General features: G+C 38.2%; 1 protein-coding gene across 1 annotated transcript in view; it reads right to left on the bottom strand.

Moving 5' to 3' along the window:
- The window catches only part of asic1b (acid-sensing (proton-gated) ion channel 1b), a 130,476-nt gene that overhangs the window by 105,364 nt on the left and 6,745 nt on the right, over positions 1-18,367 (bottom strand). Inside the window, exon 2 of the mRNA XM_026350130.1 lies at positions 16,928-17,123. Within this exon, the coding sequence (XP_026205915.1) occupies positions 16,928-17,123 (196 nt within the window). The remainder of the gene's footprint in view (positions 1-16,927; positions 17,124-18,367) is intronic.

The raw sequence follows: 18,367 nt of genomic DNA, 5'->3' as shown, positions 1-18,367 counted from the left end.
TTTTTACATTTCTATGGCATATAACTTAACGAAGAAAAAAAAGAATCTAAGAAAATTCACTTAAACAATCTGCCACCTTCCAGGTCTAGAAGACAAGTTAATAATACTTTAAAATGGTTATCAAAACATTTTCCATATCTTTTTGTTCTGATACACTACTGGTGCTAAAATAAAAGGTGAAGATGACTACAATGCAGTGCCATTTATTTATGCCACTGTGATCTACTGTAAGTACTACATGGTATGTTAAAAGTGAATAAAATATAAATATAAAAAAGTAAAATATCAAGATGATGTGAATTAAAGATTGAGTTGAAAATATATTTAAATAAAATTAGCTGAAAACACAGAGATAAACCTCTGGTGTTGTGGTGGGCTGTGTTGCATTTTAATATTTTTCCTTGAATATGTGAATATGATAATATGTAGTTTTACATTGGTAAATAAAGCAAGTTTTCCAAAGCCTAAAAATCCATAAGAGTAGGTAATAAATATAGACATTTGTGGTAGAATACACAAGAAATTTGAGCTTCAAAACATATAGTGTTTTTGACTGTTCCTCTCCTGTATTCACATTATAATAGACCATGTTAAAATAAGTCTTACACAGTGAAAATAGACTTCTCTCAGCTTTCAACAAAACAATAATAAAGAGCAACAGCTTGAGAAACCTTCCTTTATAATTTTGTTTTTACAACTGTTGCCCAGTAGACACATACTATACAACCCAACCTGCATCATCTCATGCTACATCACCTTCAACACTGGGGACTTTGCAGCATATAAATAGTCCTGAGGGTCAGAAAACACAGTAACAACGTTTTCCTATTTCTTGAGACTGATCATTTCCATCACATTATAAAACACTAGCGGTCGATCTGCTACAGAGTTGCATTTTCCTATATGATGTCAACTGACCCACTCATAATGAAGAGCTGTCAGTCCAATATAAGACCAACACCTTTGTCTGCCTCTTCTGGGAAATTAAAAACAACAACAAAAAAGAGTCACTATATTGCAGAATTAGGTAAGGCCTTGGTGATTCATGTCACAAAGTGTGGCCTAAGGTATGGCAGCATGTAGGAGACACAGCTATATGTTAAGAAAATCAGTAAACAAACTTGAGCTTCTGGTTGTATCTCAGACGCAAAGGCTGGATTCTAATTACAGGAGTGTGAGGTAAACCTGGTCCTGGGTGTCTAAAGATGCCAGGAACAGGCAGCTCTGGAGGGAAGTTGGATGGGTTAGCCATAATTTTATCTATGAAAAACTGTTTGTGGGTACAAAGAGCCTGGTGAATCATCACCCCAGTGCTGGATTTTGTTTCAGGCATTAGTGCGTTGCGTATTCAGTAAAGAACAGACATTTATTTGTTGCATTAAACCAAGTTTATGATCACATTTTGAAGACGTGCAACCCATTTCCTTTGCTATGGAAACACACAGGTTAAGTGTCATTACTGTAAGTGTTATTATTATTAACTAGATCATATTGATCATCCTGTCATATCTCCACACCCTTGTTAAACACACACACAAACACACACACTAATGTGTTTGTTTATGTTGACCTATTGGGAAACCTATTTCCTTCAACTAAGTGAGAGACAATAACATGTAAAGCACACCAAGAACATTATTATTAGGATGGATGACTGCACTCTTCATCTGCTGAAACTTCATTACCAGCTCAAACAAAACATGATTAACAGACGGTTCAATGAAATGTAATACATGCCACTTTTTTAAAGCTGTGATTTGCCATCCATATACACACTCATCAGCTGCAGGAGTTCAATACACAGAAAAGAGAAACATGGCATTGGCTCCATTCCAGATCTAGTGTTAATTAGTCAACCTCTTAATGCTCTATTCCTTTTCAACAACCTATTTTGCTTCTACCGGACGAGCTGTTTAATTGCCTATTACGATGTCTTTGCAAAGAAAGGGGGGACCTGTATTTCCCCCAAGTGTATTGGGTGAAGTGCTATTGATGTGTGTGTTGGATGTGAGAGTGCTGGATCACATTTTACTACCTGACTCTCAATATTTACAGCAGACACTGGGATATTAATGATACCATTTGTCCCAAGCTGTCTAACAAATGCTGTCCTTAGTTAGGACACAAGTCAGGTCCTGTGGTCTTTGTTGTCTGAGGGAAGGGGAGATGTGTGACAACTTCTACAAATCAGTCACTGTCCCTTCAACAATTAACAACTCTGTGCTCAGCATAGGATAGTAGCTAAAAGATCTGTGACTGTCCTTTTCTCCTTGTTAATTTACAATGAGAGCAAGTGTGGGAAGAAGGTTTTAATTTACCCAAGTAGTTTTTGAGGCTAAGCCGCTACTCAGTACTGGTGATTTAAAGGCTTAACTAGTGTATAGCAAAGGTTTCATGAAAGAAAACTATTTGCTTTTAGTACTGCAAGGGGCAGTACAGGTCAGTGGTTAGTGCTGCTGTCTCACAGCTAAAACAATTCCTCATTCAAATCCAGGCTGGGTGGTGGGGGCTTGTCTTTGTGGAGCATCTTCTCCCCATGCTTATATGGGTTTTCTCCATATATATCTGGTTTCCTCCCACAGTTCAAAGGCACTTAGGTTACTCTAAATTGCACATGGGTGTAAATGTGAATATACAGTATGTATGTAAATACACAGCTCCAATCACATTATAACGCCAAGTCCTTTAAACTTTAGGGATATCAATCTGTCTGTTTAGGAAGCACTAGTGATTGAATTAGATTGGAAAGGTAGTACAGTTACTCCAAGATGGCACATTTATACAAGAAGGTTTGCTGTGTCTCCCAGCACAGTCTCAAGAGCATGGAAGAGATACCAGTCCATGACCAGTCCATGACAGTGGTTGGCCTCATGTAGCCACAATATGTAGGCAGTTCCTGTATGAAGAAGGCACTGATTCCACTAACTGGCCCACACATTCCCCAAAACTAACCAGTCCGTTGAAAACAGTCGCCCATGGAGTATCATGAAAATATGAGAACAGTAGAGTAAGGCAGTAGGTGGGCATGCCTGCAGAAAGAAAAAAAATGTTTCTGCAAGTACAAGGAACATTTTTGTAAGGATCCAGAGACAGTCTAAAGAAAACCACTGGGAACATCATTGACAGAGTGGACAGAGCAGGCAGAGATACAAGATTTAATTCTGAAAATATACACACCCTCACACTAAGATTCAAATCCTTATTTGAACTGACCTTTCTAACTAGTTTACTAATAAATACCTACTATTTAATACTTTATTTATGTCAAGGTTTTATTAGTTTTTCCCTTCAGTCTGTGACACTGACTGAACCAAGACCAACATCTTTCACCTACCATAACCAAGACCATGATGTTTCCCTTATAATGTAACCTTTGACTGAGAGACAACATTAAGAAGTGAGCAAACACGTCTGTCACCAATCCAATTTTACATGAGGGACACTTTCACAGTTTTACTTGGTATAGTGGAGTAATAGGTACATGCATCTGGCTCTTCATGTCTGCCCTCCTTTGACAGGGCAGCTACTTCTCTTTTTCAAACAACCTCTCCTTCCTCATTCATCAAAGCTTCTTGGCTGTTGGTTACTGAATCTGCAGTATAATGCATCTCTGCTGTTTCTGTTTTCCTAATACTCTCTCTTTGGCATCAAATACCCTGATGTGCACAGGTGTTTTTTATCTAATAACCTGAGAGATTTAATAAGACTGTTGAGAATGTAGCAGTGATGTGTAAAATCATTCACAACAAGGTATAATTGATTACAGGGCAGTGTTACTACATTGCGCAAAGCTGGTCTAAGGATCTGTAAATAGACCAGTTGATGCATTTTTGACATACAATATTAATCCAATTCAAGTTGTGAGTCATTAGCATGTTTTTAGTGTGAATTATTCTCTGGTATTGTACACTCATAATTATCATTTGATACATTAACTAATAGTGGGTGATGGAGTTGTACAGGAAGGCATTTATGTAAATGGGAAATTTCAACAAAAACTGAAACATTACAACCTGATACATGAGTATCTAATAAAGTGGTGAGTAAGTCCAATTACTTCACAAGTACATTGCTAAAAACATCTACTGAAATATTGATATTTTTGGTCTATTCTTAAAATGCGACATTCATCCAGGCTGAAAAGGTGTCTAATCTGGTGCCAGTGTAAAATGGGCTTGATACCTTGAAAGAAAAAACAAGCATTTGAGAGAAGCTGCAAGGTGGATGGTTAAATTGGCTCACTTGGGATTTCGAATCCAAATTCTGTGGTGTGTTGAACCTCTGCAGTTACAACTGAGCAAAAATAAGAAATTAAGTTCTCAAGCCTGTAGAGTTTTTGTAACTGTGTCATGTGTACCAGAAAATATCCCTGCCCTAACATAACAGTTTTCTTACTGCATGTGTGATTCATGTTCTTCTAAACAACAACCTATTTCAGCAGTGAGCAGGGAACAGACACAACCACTCATATATACACATCTTTCATATCAACTGGATTAGCTATTTCTTTTGACTGAACCACTTCAAAAAGTATGATAGGTATAATAAAAATATTAAAAAATACTTTTCTATTTGAGCTGTTACTTGGGGCAGAAAATAGTCTTAGGGTGATGACATTCTGCCATCACTGATGACATTCTTAATACAATGATAAGACATTTTCATCATCTTATTCATCAACTTGTTTCATCCTCTTATTTCCTGTCTTCCTCTGTACTAACAGGCTTACCAGTATTTTACTAATGGCCACTGAGAAGGAATTCAGTTTCTTCCTTAGGGGTGTGTAAGTAGTTGTTAAGGAAATAGCACTTGTTTCATGCCCATTTCCTCTAACCAAATGTTCCCAGCCAGTTTGGAAGGCAATCTTCCGCTTACCGGCCCACTTCTCTAACCTTCAATCCACCTCTGGTAATTTCTCACCAATCCAAAAATTGCCAACAGGAAGCAAGGGTAACATGTCGTATACACTATATATTCCACCGCTGAGTTAATGGTATGATAAGGTTTCTGTTTCCACTCGGCTAATCATGGCCAGTGAGACATTGATTCACTGTTTGTTAAAATGATGAATGATGTATCTGACATAACCCACCATGTATGTTATTAAGATCTATGATTCATTCATTTGGCTCCATTTATGTTTCCTAATGGCTTAAACTAATATGGCCTCAACCATGCAATAAGCACCTATGTCGGTTGATACAAAAGATTTGTTTATTTGAACATTCATTCATACATTGATTTTACACTGATAATAGAGAATAGTGTGCCGGGATCTCCTTCATGCTAGATTATGTTGTTCTTTACTTTTAGCAAGAGAAGCGTAATGTGCACATATCATGCTTGTGATGACCCTACTTAATATTGATGTGCATGAACAGAAGGAGGGAAGATTATCAAGAATAATACCAGGAAATGAAGCCTAATCACAGTGACATCCAAGGGCAGGGTGATGACAAAATGCACTCACCAGGCACTGCCAGTTGCCGTGTTTGCCATTGTTCCTGTTTGCCTCATGGCTTGTCGCCTCATTACCCAAACGGTTCATTAAGACCCATTTAACTGCAAAAAAATGATGCCTTTTTGGTATCCCACATTTTAATATATGACACTAATGGGCAAGCAGATCCACTTGGACCAAAAGACAGGCAGTAATTGTGCGGGTCCAGACTGTGACGGTGCATACTAATAGCTGTTTACTGCTGCTCTCTTCACTTTTGATAAATGTGTGAGGTCTTATCTCATCTCAAAAGTTCAGGTTAGAGTGCACTGACCTGTGGCTGCACTAAGAGCTTTTGGGACATGCATACATCTAACTCTACATTGTACTTTGTACACATTTACATTCACAATCAAACATGTAGGTGGGCTATATGGCACCAGTTTTTACATTAATGCATTTTATGTGCTTAATATCAGTATGACATATGTTGATATGGAGCACAGTTTTTTCAAAGCTAATTTGCATCCCATTAAACAGAACAATCCCACTGATATTTCTGGCACTTGTTTTTACTATTTGGAGTAAATCTAGCTATATAGTTTAAGAAAAACACAATACAAGGCTATTAGGGTCAAACCACTACATAATTTAATATTAAGAACAGCAACTCTGAAGAAAGAAATGCAATGCAAATTCTGAAAGATCTTAAATTAAAATAATTTTTGATACTAGTGCCATTTGAGCACATGTCAATTTGATACCAGTGTTTCTGTACTGATGATGCATCATGTACATAATTATAAACATATTTCTGAAGTTGTGACATTATTATGGAGCGGACGCAAACTCCCACGCTCACATGCATCACCCGCCATTCTCTTTGACACAGCGATCCATGCTTCCCACCTCCAGTCGGTTGAACATAATCTGCTGGATGAAGTCATGCACAACAGTGTTAAGTGGGGGCTTTTTATTTCTTTAACACATGAAGTGATGCTCTGCTCCTTGACTAAACCAGGCTTTGAATTAGAAAACTAAGGCTGTCCAGGCGGCTGGATAGTGTAGTAGTGAGATCACCACCCTCCATGTGGGCGACTGGGGTTTGAATCCCAGCTGTGGCCCACCTCTAATAGGAGTCCTTACCCTGCCTCTGCTTTTTAACCTTGAAAGTTGCTTTGGATAAAAGCTTCTGCCAAATGACTAAATGTAAATGTCTACATTCTGTGTCTCAAGGAAAAGACACTGTAAGAGCCTGACACAACAAGAGTAGGGTTATCAAAAAATAAATAAAAGGTGGGTCATCCTTCTCTTAGCACAGACTATCCAATTCTTATAGCCTAAGTGATTATCCCTGCTGTGACTCTGTGCAGTGCCTTGAAGTAGAAAAAGGAGGCTTCTGTGTCAGTGTAGTAAGTGTTGACACTAATGTCAATGGACAGGCTGGTTTTGACAACCTCAGGCCGATAACTATCCAGGAAATATTGCATAAACCAAAAGACCACCAGATTTAATTGCTTTTATCTCATTTACAACACAATAAATTGACATGCTCCTGTATTTTGAGCAATTTAAATTATTATTCCATCCGAGAAGCTTATTGTCTTAGACTAACCATTCTTTTGAGCCAAAGAAATTTTACTCTTTTAGCTGACCCACACTGACAGATTGAATCACAATCATAGACAACTGGCTGCTATTTACTTGTTTGTGAGTGTCCAGAGGATACTGGCCTCCCAGCACACAATGGATTTTAATAAACTGTGTATCAAACGAATCAGGCTTTACAATGCCCATTCAAATCAAACTACAGTCTCTGTGGCTCCATTTGGAGGATTACGGTCTTCATATCAAAATGTTTATATATGATAATATTCATATTATTTAATAAATAATTCTATCCACTACTATTGCTATTTAGAAATGCATCCATGTATATTAAAATGCATCATTTGTATTCTGGTTTCATCAGCATCAAACAGCAGAGATGTAATGAGGCCTTTAGAAATTGGAAGCATTGACCTTTCATTATAGTGGCATCAGTGGGCCCATGACACTTAAATTTAACCTTCAGTGCCAAACGTCAGATGGTAAACTAAACAGTTAAACAGGACACTGAGTTTAATGTGCACCAGTAGTTTGGTGTTTTTGTCGGTGCAACAAATCAATCACTTCTGGCTCTTCACAGTCACAGAGGTAAAATGAGGTGTTTTTGGGAAAATACTGAAAATGCTAAAACGTCAGAGAATAGTTGATGCGATACAGGTGAATATATTTGTAAGAAAAAGAGAATACTTGGAAATGAGGCCATTTCAAATGAGTATTTTGTATTTACTTGGTCAGATAAACTGTCAACAACATACATGATTAATTAAAGATAAACAGACCCCAGGTTTACATTAGAGGAGTGAGTCACTTGTTGGATGTCGTCTCTGTCGTTTACGTTCCGCATGTAGTTATCCTACCTCCACTACAACCTTTCTTCCTCCTTCCATAAACAGTAAACGAAGTACTTATCTACCCAGCTGTTCGCTTCCTGTGTAAGCAGAAGCATAAAGTCAGTGACAAAATAAGGGTGCAGCTGCAGTTTTTAGCTGGGTCCACTCTGCTGCCACCTCTCATCTACTGATTTGCAGCCTAAGCTTGGCACATCCATTGTAACTGTCAGTGTAGCATTAAGGCAAAATGACTTTCCTATAATAAGAGTAATGCTGCAGTGGCCCAGTTGCAGCATTACATAAATGCCTTTCCTTTGCCTATACAACAAATACAACATTTAAAAGTTAGTGCGAGGGTCATACATGCAAATAATGGTAAAGATCAAACACAAGTTCAGAGACACAGGTACACACACTTAAATACACACACATAATCACACAGGAAAACAGCAGGCGAGGCAAATCTGCTAAGTAAATTACAACCTGGCAAAAAGTGCTAACTTTTTTGATAACTGTACAGCATTTAGAGATAAAATGTTACTTTCGGAAGGTTTAACTAACAAAGTTGCAGGTCAGCATGTTACTGTGAAGCAGAAGCTCTTGGATCTGGATATCTAATTTGTAGCTTTTACTGAGTGTGACCTGGTCACATGCACACACACACACAGATGCGTGTGGGCATGCACACACACACACACACACACTCACACACACACACACACACACACACACACACACACACACACACACACACACGTAATACTGAATAGAGCTATAAATTAAATGGACTGCATGAATATGCTGCTTGCACCTTTCTGCGGTCTGCACACACTGAACTGGTCTGGTGCAAACTGTACACTCAGCAATCTGCAAGTGATTTCTGATGCTTTTAAATTCCCATACCACCCCCCACTGATGCTTAAAAGAAGAAAAGAAAAATCCACCACAAGGGAATAGTGAGATAAAGAGAGTCTGAGCTGAGGAAACTTGACATGGAAAGATAATGACTGACAGATGTGTTCAGCTATGAAGAAAAAGCTGAGGAAAGAAAAATGAAGAATGCAGCATCAAAGAGGTTAAGAAGGACAGTAGTGCTTGGGATCCTGCAGGAAGATGCTCAGTATTGAACAGCTGGAAGCCAGGAAACAGGTTTGTTCTGAAGCTGTGATCCAGCAATCGCGTATGCCCAGCTACCACTCACTAAAGCACTCAGCTACTGCTGCTTAAACAGTGTTACTCTAGGAGGCCTACTGTGCCAAGTCCAGCCCAAAAAAGTGTGACTAGATTTTACATAATTTTATTTTATATACAGAATGACCATTAAAATCAGTAAATACAGGTAGAAATACTCTAACTACTTTGTAAATGCTAATGTATGTAATATAGAACCCTGATCTAAGAAATAGCTTTTTGGCACAAATCATGAATAAGCTAGTGTCTTTTATTAGCCTCTGTTTTGGCTGAAGTCAGCTTGAGTTATGCCAGAAAGGGCACATGAGATAAAAATACTTTTTTATAGAACAGAAATGACAGAAAGAGGCAACACGAAAAGTTGCTCTGAAAAATAGTCTCAGAGATCTTTATCTACAAACAAAAATATTCATGGCATTTCAAAGGAATTGTTCTGGAAATTTAAAACCATCTTTGTGCTAGTTCTAGAGAATTTCTAAATCTTGTCTCTTCTTAAAACTTGTCTTTGCCCTCAGTCACTGTCAGATGAATGAGACACCAATATTCCCAATGCCCCACTTTCACAAGGTTGCTACTCTGCAACTGAAAACAAATGCAAAAAACATAGATGGATGAGCTGTTGCCTTCAGGCCAGGGTGGGTGAACAGACAATAACAAGGACACAGAGGTTGCTTGAACATTGAGTGACACGTCTCTGTTTCCAACAGGAAGGAATCCAAAGCATATTTTATTATTTCAGTCCTCAACTGTTGACTGGCAGACTGACTCACACACATCAAAACCACATCATCACATCACCCCCTGAGTGAGGAAATCGCAGATGTATTCAATCAGAAATGTGCATGATAAGGACTTGGCAGAGGGACACTTTGTTTTCTAGTGTAACTATGCATATTACATGTATATACTGTATGTTTAGTTGTATGAGTCAGGTGTGCTGTGGAGAATCTTCTTTGACTCAACAACACTATAAAGGGCCAACGTATGTGTGTATCTGTACTTACGTGAGCATTTCGATCATTAAGATTTACAAATGTAATAAATTTTTTTCAGTTTTCAGTTTGATTTCCTTACACTTCTTTATTAGAAGAGATCTTCCAAGCCACATAACATGGACTTATGGAAATACCTGACTTTGTGCTTAAACACATTAATGTATTGAGAATAAAAATAAAGCTTAAAAAATATTTATAGTATAAGAACATTTTTCTGTTGTGTAACAAGATCACAACTGATTCACTAGTGTTTGGGATTTCAAAGCCCCATTGAATTACAGAAAAACACTGAAATCAAAGGGACGTTGACAGGTCTATGATTTGAGCCAAGAGATAAAGTAAAAAAAGAAAATCAAGTCTTGTGAGATGAAAACACACCATCTTACATATGATAACCTAGTGTTGTTCTGCTTTTTTCACTTGATTCATTCCCAGATGCTAAAAAAATACACTGACGGCATTTGTATGCTGCTGTCTGTGGAATAATGAAATGTGTTTTCGACCTGTCTGTTGCTCACCTTGCCAATTGTCATATTTAATAATACAGTTATGGCAAAATCTATAGTGTGCAATAATGGGGAACAGCACATGTGCACACTCAGTCATTAATCAGCTGCTATAATTAACAGAGTCAACTTTTAATGCCAAAACCATTAATCATGTCTACATGTCATTTTTCTTTCACAAATTCAAAGGTGTTAATGAACTAGAGGGAATAACAAAATACACAGGCTGTAATGTAAAAATGCAAATGTAACAGGTTTCCTATAAAACATTACTCAATTACAAAAATGACGGAAAGGAGAAAAAGTAAAGAAAAAAAGTCAGCCCTACTAATAGGACTCTGGATGGTAATTAGTTGACTAACTCAGCAGTGTGCCACCTGCTAGTGCCATGTGAATAATAACTCAGGCTGTCTGCAGAATCGGAGCCATGCAGCGTGCAGTGGAGCTGCCGAGAGCTTTACACACAGCGTGCATGCAGGGAGGGCAGCACACAAAGCTCAGAATACCCTGCTTCTCATTCAGCTAGTGCACTTCTGGTCTCACTGGTCTTCCTCAGTGTCTATCAATCCCTACCTTTTTCCTCCTTCGTCTGTTCCCACTGGCGGCCTGGCACCGCTAACTCAGAGCCAAACAGAGACTCCCCCCACTTTAGGACAGTTTCCTGCCCCCTCCAGTTCTCCTCCTCTCACGCACTCCACAGCCCTGCACAGACTCTGATCTCAACAAAAGTGTTTAGTGATTCTTCAAAGGATTCTCCCTCTCTTCCTCTCTGTCACTCTTTTTCCCATCTACATATCACCACCACTAATTTATTATTAAAAATAATTTTTGGAAGGGCAGATTCAGTGACAAAATCACATTGAATAAATGGATTCTCAGATCTATCCCTGCTCTGAATTTCCCTTGATCTAAGCATGCCCTCCTCCTCTCACCTTTCGTCCACCCTGCACATCACCCTTTAGGAAACTATGTTCTCAAAATGTCTCTTTCACACTGTAATTAAAAATACAACAAAGTAAAGGCAGGGCTAGCTTGCGTTTTCCAAAAAAGCCTGTGACAAGAAATCTAAGACTGGAATCATTTTTCCCCCTGCTCAGTTGAAAAAGTTATTCATAAACTAATAATGCCATTGCAAAACATATGCATAAACAAAGAGTAACTGGGGCAATCCTGTGCAATATCAAATCTGTTCATGTTGGACACAAACCAGTGTAAAATACAGCACAACATTAGTTCCTAACCTCATGTACACATACAGTACCTCAAGGTTAGTCCTCAGTCACTGCTAAGACACTACACGCAAAGGCCAACTGCACAGTTTCCCATAAGTCCCAGTCACCTTTAAGAGTGAGATCAAAACCTGATGACCTACAAATATCATGATCAAATTTCACTTTTATAGTTGTAGAGGTGTTGAAGTTTAAAATCCATTTGAAAGAACACAGGAGGAACATGGTGCAGATGTACTGTAGGAAAGGGAATGTAGAAATAAAACATGTTTGATTTAGCATCTTGTATTGTATATATATCATTTTTGTTTTTTTAATAGACACATTACAAAATCCTTATAACCTCACAATTTGACTTGCTATATAATGAGAGAAAAAGACACTGGCCTTGTTACCCTAAAAGGGAAAGTGTTGTTTTTTCTTTTTCATTAGGGATGCATCCATTACTCAGCAACAACCTAACTGATCCATGTCTTTGAGTTCTACAGTAATAGCAAATTGATTGATTTATCCTCAAGAGTGAAAGTGGTGAAATTGTCCAGCCAAAAAGAACAGCAGCATCATCGGCTTTGAGCTGATGGATGAGACCAGAATAGCAATAAATAAAAAAAGGGTGGAACAAAGGTGAGATGTGTCAAAAACAGTTGATGAGGAATGGGAGGTTAAAGCATGTTTGAATTTATTTTGTTACAAATTGCATGTTCCTCTCACCTACAGTAAGTCTCTCAAACTTCAACAGTCATCACATCACAGTAGTTAATGCACTTAAATTGCATTACACCAGGAGTTAGGCTCAAAGCCTACAAGCCAACAACTACCAGTCTGTTTCTCACAAAGCAATAATAAAAAGGTTCTCGCACACGAGGGAATTTCAGACTAAAAAGAAAGAAAACACCCTCTTTTTTAATGTCAAGGAAACACTTTATATATAGAAGAGAAATGTGTACAGTGACCAATAATAATTTCAATGTCAAGAGAGAATTATATTTAAGAAAGATGTCAAAAAATCTTTTGACCTAACCTATTGATTCAAAGGGTGTTTGAGTAATGGGATCCATGGGTAGGTGTCTCCAAAAGGCTTTCTCTATTGATCACATTTCATTAGTGATAGTTCTCAGTACCACCAAGGGTGGAACTCTTAGGGTCAATGGACAGCTGAGATGGATCCAATAGCTCAATAGAATGACCGCGGTAATTACGTAAGAGTCTGGGTTACGCAAAGGTAGAGAGGGTGGTGGTGGATGGCTACTCACACACTAAAGGTAGATTAATTGGGCAACTACTGAAAGAGAAGTATAATAAATATAACAAATAGTTTTATACCAGCTCACACCTTCTGCTTATCTTAATTAATCTACAAGACAGCCTAACATTAACAATAGGAGAAGAAAAGACACTTTTGAAGTCTTTTAATGTTTCTTTAATTTTATTATGTTGAAAGGCATAAAACACCAACATGGAGAGAGCTAACAGTACCACAGCCTTATCTAAATACCACTATAATCTATCTCATCTAGAATATCTAAAATATATAAATTCACATTTTGATTGAAGAGTGAAAGGAAGAGACCTGTTGAGCTGCCACGCCTCAATGTGTTTAGACAAACAAGCTGGAAAAGGGAGATACAGTACAGTGCAGCTCTGCGGGCTCCGAGGGGGTAGATGAGCACAAACCTGCGTGTCTACTGATAGTACTTTTATTGCTGCTATTCCTCTGGCACATGCTGTTTTGCGTCTTTGTGTCTGTCTACAGCACTTGACCATTATGTTCAGTTACATCCAAAGGACTTTGTTGTTACCTGAACCTCAAACTTCTCTCTGTCTCTCCCTCTTTCTTGTTCTTACTTTTTCTCTGATGTGTAGTCTCTCTTTTATGCTCTCTACCAGCCCCCTGAGCTTCAGTTTTTGAGTCTTGCACAGAAAGATTTAAGTCTGTCAGAGTTTTCCCTGGCGATTGAAGTCAGACACAGATGTCTTGAAGTGTTCAAAATAGAAAAACTTACAGGCTGTGACATAAATCGCCTATCAACACATTATCTACAAAGTGTTCCTTAGAGATGCAGCAAGACAGCCTATGTACTTAACAATATTCTTCTTGAAATGAGTCTCTGCATTTATGATTTCGCCATGTGTCATCGTATATGTCTCCTTAATTGAACACAAGGTCATAAAAAAAAAATCTAATTATGGTCACTTTTAGTGTTTTACTATTATCTCCTGCAGATACGGTCCAGAAGCTGTAGGCCACCTATTAATATTAATTGAGGGTCATTTTTCTCTCCTGCTGTTCTTTAATATCAACTGAGCTAAAAGACGTCAGCCCAACCTTTTGCATTCCTAATTAGCAAAATTCTTTCCTAGGAGAAATAAGAGGCGGAGACAAAGGCTGTGAAAATGAGGGGGTTAGAGATAGAGCGGAATACCAGTTCCAGCAGTAATGACTGAAAATTGGTTATATGACGCCATATCCAATTAGGTACTGGGACCAGGAACCACCAGTTGATGACCGCACTGGCCTCTGACATGGACTTAGTGTACTTGTAATGTGATAATAGACTCAAGACCTAAATGTGAACCTGAAAACGGTGTAAAATCAGTTCCGACACAGTTGAAGCCCCATTAAGTTCCTTCATCCATCACAACATTATATTGTATGACACTGATGATTTCTACCATCTCATTGGAGACAACCAGCATTAAGTGGTACCGCTGTGGTCTGACTGTTCTATTTTCCCTCATTATCTGAGCACTGATAAAATGATTTGATGCAAACGGACACCTGATGCCATATGTGGCTGAGAGCATTTGTTTCTGGCTGTCTTTCACAGCCAGGAAGCAGCTGGGGGTAAACAAGCAGAGCTGACCACAATGTCAATCACAGTTTTACTGCTTCCATGTTCTGGGGTTTGGAGACAGGTGCCGCTGGTAGTGTTCAACATAGTTTAATTTTTTTCCCTTTACTTTTACATTTTCCAAACCATTAGTGCTCTCTGGTGAGTTGTTCCATCCAGGTTCACAACTGAGTCCTGTGTAGCACTATGGGCCATAAGTACAACAAACTACACTAAATGTGGACACATCAGCACATTACAGGAGATGCACCGTGTGGGTTATGTTGCAGCCCACTGCTGTAGTCAGGGTTTTACAAGAGATGGGGGGGAAACCACTCAGAGCATGAGATATTGTACCTCAAAGGACCACTGAAGGACACAGGTTGTAAGAGTGACAAGAAGGTAAATATATATTTACTGAGCTTTTCCTGGCCTCATTTCACACATACTCTCTGCTTACTTTTCAAATTGTTGCACCTGTCTGGGAGACCTGTAATCTAACGAGTGAAGTGACTCCTCCTTTATTCATATGCAGCTATGAATAATAGTGGAAAATATGCTTTTTTTGTAGTTTGCTATGCACTTTTAGATTCAAGATTCAAAAAGTATTATTAAGAGCTACAATGTTATGGCTTCTCTCTGCTCAAAGGAGATGAAAAAAAGATAAAGAACCACTCCAGCATAAACACAAATGTCTGTGACTTTAGTCAATAACCATTGGAGTTTTATAACCAGTTTATCTCTCTGTGGTAAGGATAACTTACTTTACAAGTGACAGGAAAGAGAAGCTGCAGTTGATTCAAAAGCAAAATGCACCTCTGTCTCTGAAATAATCTCGCAGTATCTACTCATTAATGCTCTAAAGATGAGATGTATGTTAATATATGGCAACTGGACTTAATATGAGGTATTTACAAATGTGTATTACCTCGCAATTACTGTGTTATTCTCAAGAGACATCAACTTTATCAATACAGTGTTATCATCATTAACCACCTGCTCTGGCATGAACATCTGCTGGATAGTTGGATTAGCTCCCTCCACCGCAGCAGGAATTTACAAGTTGCAGTGTGAAACATTTTATTGTAAAATGCTTCTTCTGTGCATCTTGTTGTCTAATGATTTTTAACTTAAATTTTCAGAATGAATGTTGTGATCCTCTAGTATGCAAGCAACAGTCACTCCCAATAAGTTTTTTCTGAGTTGAATTTGCCTTGAAAGGTTATTTGTTATTTTTTATATTATTTGTGTAAATAATAACATGCCTGTACTGTTTAAAGTAAAAATGAACTTAAAGCCAAAGTAAACCTTTATATGAAGAGGGTCACAGTAACAAAAAAAACTTTGTTGTTTTATGAAATCACACATTTAATGTATGGTTGAGGGCAAACATACTCATAAACTTCATTCCCAGCAGCAATAGGGAGCCCCTCTCAGCCAACAAGCTCTGACAAATCATTTTGTGCCCAGCACCAAAGTGTAGACAAAGTTAGCAACTATTTGTTGCAAAAATAAAAACGTTTTTGTCAATTTTATGCTTCGCAAAACCAGCTAGAATTATGTTTTTGTAAATGTCTTGGCTTCAGCAAAATACACATTAACAACTAACTGAATATTTCACCTGAATATTTCTCTATGTGGTCAGCATTTCTATCAATATAAGTAGGTACTCTGTCTTTTATTAGACACACATCACAAAATGTATAGTAACCAAAGAGACTCTACCAAGGTGAACTCCTTGTATCTTAGACAGCATAGTGTTTTTTTTACTGCAGCTGCATCTGATGAATCAGTGTACTGTACAGCAGATGCAAAGGTCAGGTCCCAGGTAATAATGGTCTGTAATGATTCGACAGATGAGAAAAACAAATGCACCCATAAAATCTCCCAGAGCAACAGTTTCAACTTTTATATAAGTATTGCTCAATCTTTCAGAAACCGTACACTACCAGTATCAGTATGTGCTGCCCTCCACCAGCCTTGTACAGTGCATGTATTTTAAATGTTCAATCAGTGGCAACGATTTGCTAGTCCCAGTAGACACATAGGCCCTCGGTCCTCAGGGGGCAACTACGAACTCTGGACTCACAGGAGCCACAGATAGAGTTAAAGATAAAAAGTGCCATTTCCCAAAAGCAAATTCCACTGATAACTGTGCAAAAGATTTCATTTTATAAAGATGCTATATTGAACTATGTTAGCACCGACCTTGTAATCTTATATTAACATGCTCTGCTGACCCTGGTGTTGGCAGGCATCAGCTCGTCATGCAGAGGACATTAAACTGTGTGACTCACCACTTTGAAGTTGTCAGGGCTGCACTCTGCACCTCGAAAGTAGCAGGAAAGCAGCATGTCCTTGATGTCATGGCCCGTTCGGTCGTAGAACTCACGCATGTTGAATGGGCGGGGTTTATAGTTATCAAAATCTGCCCTCTCCTTCAAGACCTGCATGACATTTTCCTCCACCAGGTGTGGGTCCCGAATCTCATACCTGGATAGGAAGGGTCAGGACTTAGTGATCAAGGGTTATATATAAAACATATAGATTATACTTTTACTTTTGTCATCTCTCAATTGACCTAATTATCCTAATATAACAACACTGTAATTATATGATTTCACAGATCATGTCCTGTTATATTCTAGTGGACCTTTTCTATGTTTTCTTAAAGAAACACATCCTTTTTTTTAATTCGTATGAATCATGAATGAATGAATACTCGAATATGAAGTAGAGTAGACATCAAAAAAGTAAAAGTAACTGTTCCCAACAGTCATATAATACAAACATAATCATCTTCAAACACAAAACGTTAAACTAAACATAAAAGAGAAAAAAATAGACATGTATTCAGAAGATTCTCAGACACAACCTCAGCTCTAGCTCAATTCCATTTTATAATGGGCATTTAAAGAGTTTGGCAGGCAGACAAGCATTTTTTGGCAGGACAATAGGGACTAACATGTAAAAAATTTATAGAGAAGCAAGGAAAAAAACGGCATATTTGCCCTCTAACTGAACCAAAAGTGCATACTGTCAATGCACGCTAGCTTTTCCAGACCTGGAGTTAGTAAGCGCTCACAATGTTATCCACATGTTGTCTGAAACTGGCAGGCTCGCTGTGGCGTGCCAGCCACCATTAACAGAGCTGACTGGGACAAAATAGCTCATTGTTTAAAGAATGGGAGTTTTTTTTTTTTTTTTCAACACAATCGTGTTAATCATTCTGTCGGATAATTAGGAACAGCGGGGAGAGAGCATTTTCACATGGTAAGCATAACAATGTTTATAATGCACACCCTTGAAAAGCGTATGTAGACTATTTAGCATTTAAATCAAAGCAAAACACTTCACATAGCATCTGCAGCAATGTTTTTCAAGTGCAAAACATAATCAGGTGTGTAAAGCATACACACCTTCTCTTGATATTCTCTTGTTCTGACTCTCTTTTATCCACATAATCTCATAAAACTACACTGAAAGGGTGATTAATTCATATGTATCAACACATACCAAGCTAAAAACTCCAGTGGTAATATAAGAATTTATGACATTCCTGTGCATGGCAACAAGCACCAACCTCCAGCACCTGCTCACAGTCATTCACAGATATAAATTAACCTCAATTAACTAGTGTGGCCCTGCTCGGAGAAAAGACAGCCTATCCATGACCCCTGCTGAGCGATGGGCCATCAGTGGTACAAGCATCCAAATTATGGAGTGCTAAGATTAAG

Source organism: Anabas testudineus, chromosome 5 (assembly GCF_900324465.2).
Source record: "Anabas testudineus chromosome 5, fAnaTes1.2, whole genome shotgun sequence".
In the NCBI taxonomy this organism is placed as follows: Eukaryota; Metazoa; Chordata; class Actinopteri; order Anabantiformes; family Anabantidae; genus Anabas; species Anabas testudineus.
Note: the sequence above shows the minus strand (reverse complement) of the source record. Positions and strands in the feature narration are given on the sequence as shown.